General features: G+C 27.5%; 1 protein-coding gene across 1 annotated transcript in view; it reads left to right on the forward strand.

Annotated features, from left to right (window-relative positions):
* The first annotated feature begins 267 nt into the window (after positions 1–267).
* Positions 268–13,445, forward strand: part of LOC114934796 (uncharacterized) — a 35,124-nt gene continuing 21,946 nt past the window's right edge. Inside the window, 2 exon segments of the mRNA XM_085488998.1 lie at positions 268–354; positions 12,859–13,018. Coding sequence (XP_085345124.1) covers positions 268–354; positions 12,859–13,018 — 247 coding nt within the window.

Consider the following 13,445-nt stretch of genomic DNA (forward strand, 5'->3'; position numbering starts at 1 on the left):
ACTCGTTCGGTTGAATAAAAAATAAAATATAATAGAACAACGTGATCTCGAGATAGTTAAGGAGAGTGTACATCAGACATAACAGGATCATCTTCTACAAAAATAAAAATGCGGAAACAATACTTATTTGATCAGTCTCCGCAATATCGTTATCATGATGTAACATTATCTAAAGAAATTTATAGAAATTAATCCGCAAATTATAAAGGACAACGAATATGCGGAAATAATTCGATTTAGCAGTGTAGGCATTCAAGAATTCAAAAAATGACTTCTATGTGCAGCAGTAGAAAGAGTCATACGGTACTGAATACCAATGGTTATTTTCACAGACCTAGCCCTTACGCTTATCAAGTGAGTTTTATAAGTTTATTATAATTAAAAATTTACTATAACTAAAAATATATATCTTAGAATAAAGTTATAGTTATTTGGAATTTTGTCAATTTGAATCAAATATAACTGATTTATATTTTTCCAATTTAAGATAAGAATACAATATAATGGTTGCTTTTATATGGTGGAAATAGATTCTTTTAGTGTGATGCTTAACATGTATTATTATGTGTAATAAACAGGGTTGGATAAGTTAATGATTTTTTAAAACTAAATTAAATTAAAGTTAGTTGCTCATAAAATTAATTTAGTTAAGTTAAAAGTTGCATGAACAAAAAATTAATTCAGTTAAATAAGTTAAGTTAAGAGGATACCGGAAGTATGTTTTTACCGACCAAATGCGAATATTGATTATTTTGGGATATCTTTTTATTGATTATACAGATCAATAAATCATTTTCCACGATTAAAATACTTATAAAAACGGACCGCGCTAGCTATAATTCCATATATAAATCATATAAAAGTTAAAACGTAGTTTTATTATCAACTTCTCTTGTGTCAGTTCGTAACAATACTTATTTGATAAAAAAAGGTCTGCAGTTTGTCTGTGCATAAGATATAGCTCGCGCAATAGGGATAACATGAAATAATATTAATGAACAATTAGAAATGAAATCACAAATCTAATAAAAAAGTTGTATATTAATAAATTTTCACGCATATGTGTGTGTATACGCATGTGCATATGTATATACGTGCGGTTATGTGTGGTGCCAACCTATCGGCCGTCAGTCCGGCATTCCCTTAAGATTAAATTAATTGAAGTTAAATCAAAAATTAGATTTTATAAACATTATTTATATTAAATTAGAATTTTGTTGGTTTTACATCTTTTAAAATTTTAAACAACAAATAATAAAGAAATTTTAATTTCTATATAGAAATATATTTCTTGATAATTACAATTGATGACAAATGATCATAAAAATTAATAATGCTTTAATTTAAAAATAATACGTTTATAACTTATAAAAAAACAATAATGGTATTTAGAAATAAAAAAAATTTAACTTGGGAAAAAGTTAATAAGTTTAAGATAAAAAATAACTAGTTGAAGTTAAAAATTAATTTAAACATTTCAAATTAACTAAGCTAAATTAAAAGTTATTAACTTTTTTTAACTTTTAATTAACTAGTTATTACCCAACCCTGATAATAAAAATAAAACTCTAATATTTGATAATAATGAGAAAAAAACGTTTTTTTGCTTTGTCAAATCCGCTTTTTTAATTTATAAGAACTTTCGTACAAATTCTAATGTTAATACTATAACATTAGACGTTAAAATGCTAAATAAAAATTAAAGAACAAAATTGTTTGTTGTTGAGTTTTGGAAAAATGAATAAATCTAAGGACCGCTACTTGAAATAAAAAGGATTGGCCTCTAAAATATATAATAAATAATATATATAATAAAATATAAAATTATAAAATATATAATATAACAAAATATGGTATATAAATATTTTTATTTATATGATATTTTTTTAATTTTTTCTTTTTCAAACAGACATATATTATTAAGACACTTACAATTGACAAGACAATTACAATTCATCTCTATATATGATATAAATGCCTTCATTTATTTTATCTTTATTACAATCTTTCAAATTGTTTAGCAATAGATTTTTCGTTTTAATAAGCTTTTCTTTTTATGTTAAAATCCACATTTCTCATCGGTGCAGTGCCTTAGAGTCTTGGAGTAATTAGGATAATTATGGTTAAGTCGACACACATGTCCGCAATTCGCGCACAATGGTACCGTTATCAAGTCAACAACTGTAAGTTGATAATTGCAACGATAGTGATGCATTTACTCATGGCAAATTATATTATAAGCAATAAGATCTACCTAAATGAGATGCACTCTCCTAACTAACAATAAGAAGTAAGTCTGAATTGGAAATCATACCTACAAGGAAGTAACGTAGAACACGTATTGTGAAGAACGTATTTCACACATCAATATATATACATCACATATTTTTATGTTAATGATTTCGGATGATAATTGAATTGTTAATCGTTCAAATCATTTCAGAATATTTAAACTTATTTTTTACTACTGATCCATGAGATAAGGTTATGATGAAATAATATATACATATATGCATCTAGTTCCAATATGGAGATAATACCTTTTTATCTACCCACAGTCAGTATACAATACCTAACAGTTAGGTTCAACGTACCTTTGTAAGTGCACGGTTATGTAGAAAATGTCCTATCGCATACGAAAAATAATAACATCTTTGACAAATTAAACATTGACAGCAAATTAATTATATGATTTGAATAATAACTAAACCTAAACCTTAAAGTCGCAATAGCATTCAGGATGAAAATATTTTATGAAAAATATACCTATATCTCAAGTAGCAAACTAACGTCATTAAACGTTATTCGACGTCAAAATGACGTTATTTTGATGTTTATGACGTCAGTTTGCTATCTGGATCTACAAAACAGAAGGTATTTCTTCAATCACAATTAAAAAGTCATAAATAAACTATATATTATTACGATATACATAAATAACATATGATTATTGTTCCTAATAAAATAATATCTAATATCTAAAAGAAAACGCATTAAAATTGTCAAACTTTAATTTATTATTATACATATACCCAGATAGCCACAGTAAATATTATGACATCATTTTGATGTTAAAATGCATCATTTGCCATCAAAATGATGCATTTTGATGTCATAATAATTACTGTGGCTATCTGAGTATATATTCGACACCAATATGTCTATCGTCAATTCATTCTTACGGAAAATTATTCAGAACATTCCTCCCTACGACATATCTAATTGTAAGTATGGATTAACTCGGTGAGATGTAACCTTTTATATGCATATTGACTAAATTATCTTCTTTAATATTTTCATAAATTTTATTAAATTTTAATTAAATAATTTTTGAAAATAACGCAATTTTTAATAAAATTCTACAAATTTCAAAATGAATTAAGTATTTATAAGTTTTATTATCATTAATTTTAAAAAGTATTAATTAATTTTTCTCAAAACTCATATATTATATATAATTATTTTATTGTAAAATTTTTTATTTATGTTATAATGAAAAAGACTGAATAATTATATTGAAATATGAATTCAATGTAATTATTCAGTTTTTTCATTTGCATTTGTAGTAAATTTATTATAATTTCAGAAGGATTATAAAAGTAATCAAGTCTTTAACTTTATAAAATTTCAATATTAACGATATGCCTCATTATGTACAATAATTTTTCGAAAATTCATGTAATGACTTTAAAAATATATAATAGAATAACATAATGATTAAGTTATTTACAGTTTTTATAATTTAATTATATAAGTATAGCTAGAATCAATAAGGCGAAAAAATATTAGTGCATGAATCGTATCAATAAAATCGCGAAAATATTATTTGCGCAATCGTGAATATTAGAAAATATAATGCATCAAATTTTAATTATATTTAATATTTTTTCTATCTATTAGAATTTAGAATTTAATTTTATAATAATTTTGCACAAGTGCGAAAACAATGTTAATAATTATACAAATTTATTGAAATTTCGACCTAACTGGCCAGTACAATTTAATTAGAAACACTACGTTTCGACCATTAGGTACGGGTCCTTTTCAAGTGTAACTTTCAAGATGGGGTCAACAAGGGATTGTGTTTTTAACGTTTGACTTAAATTGATTTACTTGTCTTTGGTTTAACATTAGTAATTTTACTGCTGTCGAATCAACATCTTCAAAGTTACACTTGAAAAGGAACCGTACCTAAGGGTCGAAACGTAGTGTTTCTAATTAAATTGTACTGGCCAGTTAGGTCGAAATTTCAATAAATTTGTATGGTTTTACTCATCACTGGCGACTTCATTAATTTAATGTTAATAATATTTATAATATATAATGTACAATCTATCTATTACATAAACAAATAATCTCAGAAATAAATATTTTTATCGGCTCTCAATATAAATAATATAAGTATGCTGTCTTCTAAGCTGGGCAATAGAGCCAAGGAAACGAAACGAAAAATTAATTAAACGGAACTGTATCTCAATTTGAGATCCCAAAGTTCCACATATAAATTAATTTCGAAACTTACATATGGAGAAATAAGCGAGAAAAATATAGGTCCGAAAAGTCGCTGAAGCGGGAATCGAATCCGCGTCTTTCACTTTCCGGGCGACTGCTCTTACCAACTAAGCTATTCAGACCCTTTCGATCCTATATTTTTCATTTGCCTTTTTAGTAGATGTTAGTAAATACCGCCGTGATTAGCCCAAGGCGTGAATAAACTCAGAAATAAATATTTTTATCGGCTTTCAATATAAATAATATAAGTATGCTGTCTTCTAAGCTGGGCAATAGAGCCAAGGAAACGAAACGAAATTTAATTAATTTTTCGTTTCGTTTCCTTGGCTCTATTGCCCAGCTTAGAAGACAGCATACTTATATTATAAACAAATAATATTCAATTATCTGAGAAAAGTTAAAAAAGCATTTGATGATCACATTTTATCACATATTCAGATTTTTCAGCGCCAACAAATTTTTTGGAAGACCGTAAAATGGTTGAAGATAAACCATGTACTGATATCTAACTAAGCACGTGATAAAGTATGGTGATCTAATTTTTTTTTAATTTTTTATAACAATAAATAAGCTCTCTTTAACACAAAACTTTATCACATATCTTATTTGTTTAACATTTTGTCGTTCTATAATGATCATGATGTTATAGTTCAAAAAACTAAATTAAATTTTAATGTTATATCAAGGCTCCTTAATACTCGCCGCGATTATATCAAATTGAGACGCCAAAAATGAAAAAATACACGCTAAACATTTTTGCGTGCTATTTTTAGATAAACAGATATTTTAATGAAACACAATGTCAGATGGTTTTTAGCACATTTTTAAAATACTCCAAAACTATTTTTTTCCTTTGACAGTCAATCAACAACTGTAAAAAATAATTGTGATATAAAATTTGTCACGCAGAATGACTGCGCATGTGCAAAACTATTGGATCATCAGGTCTCATATATCACAATCATTTTACGAATGTTGATTGATTATGGAAAAAGAATAGTTTTCGGAATATTATAAAATTGCGCTATTATCTGAAGTTGTGTTTCATCAAAATATCTTTTCATTTAAAAATGGTACGCAAAAATTTTCATCGGGTACTATCTCGTCTCTGACGTTACAATTTAACATGGCCGCGGTGAGTATCAAGGAGTCTTACAATGAAAACGGTGACAATCTCTATTAATACAAGGGTAATAACTATAATCTCTAAAAACTCACCTTTAAAAAAAGGTAAAAAAAGGCGACCAGTTAAGGGCACGCCATTAACAAAAATTATTTATTGCAAACCCATGTAGAATTTTATCTTATTGCAAACCCATGTAGAATCCTATGAAAAATTAATCATTGCAAACCCATGTAGAATCCTAGGCAAAATTAACCATTGCAAACCCATGTAGAATCGTACCCATTGCAAACCTATGTGGAATCCTATGAAAAATTAACCATTGCAAACCCATGTAGAATCCTATAAAAAATTAACCATTGCAAACCCATGTAGAATTGTATTAAAAATTATTCATTGCAAACTTATGTAGAATCCTACATTGCAAACCCATGTACAATAGAATTGTATGAAAAATTATCGATTATAAACCCATGTACAATCGTAACAAAAGTAATGAAATAAAAAAAAAAATGCGACAAGTAAAAGTAGAAACTTGTACCAGTGGAAAATTAAAGTTGCAGACATATATATAGTCGTATAATGAATCAGTAAAAATTTAAATTTGCAAATGTAGAATCGTACCATAAAAAACTTATCTTTTAAAAAAAAAAGATAAACAAGATGCCAAATCCATTAATATAAAATAAAAAGAAATAAAAAAATTGTAGTTAAAAAAACTGGGCGTATCATAGTAGTATCGTGCTACACGTATTCACACGTATACAACACATGCGCACACATATATCACACGTACACAACACATGAATAGATGCATGTATTGGAAATGTCCATCTCGCACGTTTTACAACAGACGGCGATAGTATGTCGCTCCATGATCCATGATGTTAGGTATATGTGTCAGATCAGATGTCAGATTTGATGACATGTAACCTCTTTGCATGTAACATGTATGTAGGTTATATTCCCTACAATGTCATGTTACATATTAGTTGTAATTATACCGAATGAAAAAACATCTTGAACAAAGAAAAGTTAAAAGGCACATTCAATAGTATTCGAAGCTTACCAGAAATCATTGTGAGAAATAACGGACTAGAAAATAAAAATTATTTATTATTTATTTTAAAGCACACTGAAAATCCTTAAATTAACCGTAAATTAGTGATACTTAGGTGATTGATTTGAAAGCTCAAATCAAGGAATCGTAAATTTCGCATATGTATCACTTCGTTTAACACATACACACACACACACACACGATATATGTTTTAATTTTCGGCTCTGATAATTTACTTTTTTGTTGCTTCTGTTTGTCGTTATATTTTAATTAATTGACGCAGTTATCTCGAAAGAGAAGCAATATGACAAAAAAAATGTCGAATACAAAAATTTTAGAGTTTAGGGGGAAATGCTTTATAGTGAATCTTAACCATAACCCTCTTTGTCAAATTTAGGAGTCTTCAAGATCAACTTAATTTTTTTAATAAGACCATTATATATACATGTAATTCTTTTATGTAAATTATTTTCTTGCAATATTTGACGTAAAACGTTTATATTATATACATATTTCATACTTTATACTATACTAGCTTTTCGGTCCGCACTTCGCGCGGGCCTTAAAGCATGTCTAATTTTTTTAAATTTATATATTATTTTTGCGCTGGCTTAAATGTTATCTAATAATGTATTAATAACATATTATTAAATATTTTAATTTATTCAATCTTTTCATATATGCGGTCAGACAAACTAAGTCTGTGCTATGTAGAAATACATCAAAAAATTTTTTTAATTGTTTTCCCTCCCCCAGATATCACAATTTTAGAATTCTCTAATTTACAAAATCTCTCTGTACATGACATTTTTGTGGGTGAGTGGGTAGGGTTGTAAAAATAAAAAAATCATATAGTAGCCATTCTCTAAAAATTTCGAAAATTTTGGTACCGATTTTGAGAAAATCGGTCGATAAATTTGTGAGTGCGTGGGTGAGTGCGTACCGGTACCCGGTAGTGGGACGGTACTTATATACATATATAATTTTTTATACTTTAAAATTTAAATGATAAAAAAATTATAGAAAAATTATGCTAAATTAGAAAAATTAATATAAAATATACATGACAGGCAATTGCTACCTTATAACATACATATAAATACCAATCTTTAAATTTTATATTTTTTATGGAATAACTTTTTTTGATAAAGAAAGGCTTTAGGAGAATATTTATAATAAATGTTTCTATTGTATGAATATAGAAAATTAATAGAAAAAAAATAAATTGTGCATCTCTAAATTGATGTCGATATTTAGAGACAAATTCGATCAAAGAATTTATTTGATATTTATTTACATTAGAAAACATACTTTCGATAGCCTTGACATAATTTATTTATATATAATATATATGTCTATATGTTATGAAGAAAAAAGTACCGATAAACGTTGATAATTGATAGTTTCATATTTTAAAAATATAAATATGAAAATGCTAACAATAAGTATTTCATTATTCTATTTATATTATTATTATTATATTTATATGCTGTGGACTCTATTTGGCTTTGTGACTTGTTACGATGCGATAATCTTACTTTACAAAGAAAATATGATACGATAGATGCTGGAAACATTATTTTAAAAAAATGTATAAGGCAATGAATAATGAATCTTATTTTGCATAGAAAACATTAAATCACATTTTGTGCATAGAATGTTTATAAAATAAAATTGTATATTTATTTATTGTGTACTTATTTTAGTTAAGGTAAGATTACTTATTACCCGCCCATATTTTTCTAGCGAAACAAAGTTCAACATCTAGCATATTTTATTGAGCGGGAAGATGATAAAACTCTTAATATTTGCATAATTATATTTCAATAAAATAAAACTTTGCTTGAAAAAATAATATTAAAGTCAATTAGCATTCACACTTCTATCTTCTAACTTATTCTACCTGCCGTCTTATTATATCTTTTTGTCCAGCATCTATATACATGTAGACTACGAAAAATAATTTATAGACGATGTCCACATTCACCGTCTTCGGATTGTGCACAGTCGATATATTTCACTCATACTTAATCGTCATGTGTCTTCATAAAAAAAAGACTGCCTGGTTCGAGAACATTTATTATATTAGCAATTTACAATTAAAGTAAATTTACTGCTTGATAAAGGAAATTGTGTTTGAAAATATTTATTTGTGCGAATACGAATTATTTTATCTCTTCCTTGGTTTTCCATTTCGAGCGAAAAATAGCATTCATGTATAAAATATTTGTTCGCATACAGTTTGCAGATATTCATGTGATATGTATTGTTCAATTGTTGCTCTTAGACATGTGTCTGCGAATACTGTAGTATATATATTCGATTTGTATGTACTAGACATACAGAATAACAATTAGGAAATTAGGACTGGCATAACCATTTGGTTCTTATTTAGAAACAAATGCATACAATTTTTTAAATCAAACTATTTTAAGTATAAGAAAAAGTTTATATTCAATTTTAGCATACAGTAGAAAAATTATATAATTCAATTGTATAATTAAATTTGGTCTATTAACGTTTTTATTCATTTTTATGTAATTTGCAATTTAATTATTAAATTGCAAATTATCTATACTAATATATAAAGAGGTAAAGTTTGTTTGTTCCATTGTTCGGGGTAATCTCGGAAATTGCTCAATCGGCGATTTGAAAAAAATCTTTCTCTGTTGAATAGCTAGTAGTTAGATCTTCCTAAGTAACGTAGGCTATATGCAATCGTCTTGCAACTTCTAAAAATGTGCTTGTCGTACAGAAAAATACGTTCTTTACGCTTTATAATTTTTACAATAATTTTATAATTTAACGCTGTGTTGTGCCTCGCGTGAGACACAGAAGGGATGTTGCCAGATTAGGAAGTGGACTTCTGAATCGTCGGGGTTTCTCCGTAGATTTTAGTCTTGTTTAATGTAGTATTACTTCTTTATTCAATATATATATATATATATATATATATATATATATATATATAAGTATATTGGTATATATATAATCTTAACAAGACTCGGCGTATGGTTATTTAAAAAACCTCTGGTAACTTCGTTTCTCTTTTTCGTTCGTTTGACGCGACTCTAGATTTATTCTGACTTTAGCTAAATAACGACTCGTCTGATTACGAGTCGGGAGTTATCCTCGATGTGTCTCGGTAAGTTGGTCTAATTCAACTCGCTCTCTGTTCACTCCCGAGTTCTTACGTGAACTCGGTTTTTCGTTATTTCATTTGGAAGGGGTGCCTGGCGACAGGCACCCGATTGGTGCATAGCTTTTGCATACGCGGCTAGATTTTGAGCTAAGAGCTGTTCGAAAGATGAAGCTCTTAGCTTGCGTCTTCGCGGTTTCCGGCCCGCTGCTGCATCAGCGGTCTCCACGCGGATTTTATATCCGTTAACTTGTAATTATAGCCTTTCGGGCTATAACAGCTGTAGCATAAATAATTCACACTATATTCATACAAATGTACTGGTGAAGATTTTATCAAAATCGGTCATGTAGTTTTTATGTTAAATTATTAAATTACTAGATAATGTGCAAACATGAATTTTTTCTTAGCATACTGCTAAGATTTATTTATTTCAGGAAATGTATCTCAATCCGAAATTATTAAATTCGCTTATTTCCCCCTAACCCCCCTGTAGAAATAAGCGAGAAAATATACATATACAAAAATGAATGATATAATCTCTAAAAGCTCACCTTTAAAAAAAGGTAAAAAAAGGCGACCAGTTAAGGGCACGCCATTAACAAAAATTATTTATTGCAAACCCATGTAGAATCCTATATTGCAAACCCATGTAGAATCCTAGGCAAAATTAACCATTGCAAACCCATGTAGAATCGTACCCATTGCAAACCTATGTGGAATCCTATGAAAAATTAACCATTGCAAACCCATGTAGAATCCTATAAAAAATTAACCATTGCAAACCCATGTAGAATTGTATTAAAAATTATCCATTGCAAACTTATGTAGAATCCTACATTGCAAACCCATGTACAATAGAATTGTATGAAAAATTATCGATTATAAACCCATGTACAATCGTAACAAAAATAATGAAATAAAAAAAAATTGCGACAAGTGAAAGTAGAAACTTGTACCAGTGGAAAATTAAAGTTGCAGACATATATATAGTCGTATAATGAATCAGTAAAAATTTAAATTTGCAAATGTAGAATCGTACCATAAAAAAACTTATCTTTTAAAAAAAAAGATAAACAAGATGCCAAGTCCATGCGCCATGTAAAAAAGAAATAAAAAAATTTTAGTTAAAAAAACTGGGCGCGCTGCTAAGTTTCAAAATTACAATGCACCTTAAAGTAACATTAATTAATTTAAACACAAAACATATTTTAACTGCAATGAGTTTAAAAATAACAATTTAATTTTAATATCATTAGAATATTATTTAGCAGCGCGCCCAGTTTTTTTAACTACAATTTTTTTATTTCTTTTTATTTTATATTAATGGACTTGCCATCTTGTTTATCTTTTTTTTTTTAAAGATAAGTTTTTTTATGGTACGATTCTACATTTGCAAATTTAAATTTTTACTGATTCATTATACGACTATATATATGTCTGCAACTTTAATTTTCCACTGGTACAAGTTTCTACTTTCACTTGTCGCAATTTTTTTTTTATTTCATTACTTTTGTTACGATTGTACATGGGTTTATAATCGATAATTTTTCATACAATTCTATTGTACATGGGTTTGCAATGTAGGATTCTACATAAGTTTGCAATGGATAATTTTTAATACAATTCTACATGGGTTTGCAATGGTTAATTTTTTATAGGATTCTACATGGGTTTGCAATGGTTAATTTTTCATAGGATTCCACATAGGTTTGCAATGGGTACGATTCTACATGGGTTTGCAATGGTTAATTTTGCCTAGGATTCTACATGGGTTTGCAATATAGGATTCTACATGGGTTTGCAATAAATAATTTTTGTTAATGGTATACCTAACATCATGGATCATGGAGCGACATACTATCGCCGTCTATTGTAAAACGTGCGAGATGGACATTTCCAATACATGCATCTATTCATGTGTTGTGTACGTGTGATATATGTGTGCGCATGTGTTGTATACGTGTGAATACGTGTAGCACGATACTACTATGTTTGCGTGGTCGATGATGACGGGGACGTTTCTTAAAAGAAATTTTTCATATTTCGACTTTGCAATTATATATCTCTGCTTACAAATCACGTAGAGCAGAAATAAAGATACTTTTATTATATAATTCAAACTCAATCTATCGATTAAGTCTAGTATAAACTCGATTGCTTCAGCCGTTATTGAGAATTCGAAATATTATAAAAACTCAAATGTCCGATTCGCGTTAAGATACACGGTGTCTCGGCTACGCCCTTAACTGGTCGCGAGACACTACCGTGTCTCTTGATATAAAATATTAACTATATAAAATATTAACTATATAAAATATTAACTATAATTATATAAATTAATATAAATTAATAACTTTTAACTTAGCTTAGTTAATTTAAAATGTTTAAATTAATTTTTAATTCACAACTACTAGTTATTTTTTTAACTTTAAACTTATTAACTATTTCCCAAGTTAAATTTTTAGCATTATTAATTTTTATGTTTATTTATCATCAATTGTAATTATCAAAAAATATATTTCTATATAAAAATCAAAATTTTTTTATTATTTGTTATTATAAATTTTAAAAGAATTAACAAACAAAATTCTAATTTAATATAAATAATGTTTTTAAAAGTTATAACCTTTGCATAAACTTAAGTTAATCTTAATTTTAACTGCGAGTTCATTTTTTTTTGTTCATGCAACTTTTAACTTAATTAACTTAATTTTATAATCAACTATAACTTTAACTTATTAGTTTTAAAAAATCATTAACTTATCCAACTCTGATTAATACATATCTTTACGAAGAATGTTATAATAATACATAAACACAATCGAATGCATCGAAACTTGAATTACTTTTAAGAAAAGGATATTATACTTTATATTAATGTGTGTGATTACGATTTTTCAATTTTACCTACACACATTATACGCTGCAAATTTAATTTCATTACTTTTCTGACACATCATGTATATATCTAATAAAAATGAAATATTTCATTGTAAATATATCTAATGATTCTCGTTACAGAGCGACTATTATTTAATGCCAAGATCTATCTGGTCCAAGGTATTGATAGCACGAATAAATGATAATGCAAGATGGAGATTCAGCAATGCTATGTTGATTATATCCTCTACGTTAGTATTGATTGCAGTACTAGCAATTGCTGGATCAGTTTTATGGATGGGTAAATAATAATAAATATTTATTATTAAAGGTAAAAATCTTCTCTCGACCGTACTGGCAAATATTATTTATTCAATCACAACGTTTCGACCCTTCTTTGAGTCCTTATCAAGTGATCTAGATATACATAGACAGAGATTAATACATTAAAAAAACAAAATTACTTCACTAACAATATTACAAAATGATAAAAAGAAAAAGAAGCGAGACTTACTTGTAAAATTAAAAATAAAATTATAATTCTAAAATGTCAAAAACGAACATAGTGTTGGTTTGACAACACGTCAGGACTCTTAGACGAGTTATTGGAGACTAAACGACCTTTATTATTTTGTCGTAGATATTACTTAGATTGTCGGTATCCTTTTGTAAATTAATAGCGTTTATTATTTCCCTTAATAAAGAACATTTCAGCAATTTCTCTTTTT

This window comes from Nylanderia fulva, unplaced genomic scaffold (assembly GCF_048542155.1).
Source record: "Nylanderia fulva isolate GAGA-0341 unplaced genomic scaffold, ASM4854215v1 Scaffold76, whole genome shotgun sequence".
NCBI classification, from domain to species: domain Eukaryota; kingdom Metazoa; phylum Arthropoda; class Insecta; order Hymenoptera; family Formicidae; genus Nylanderia; species Nylanderia fulva.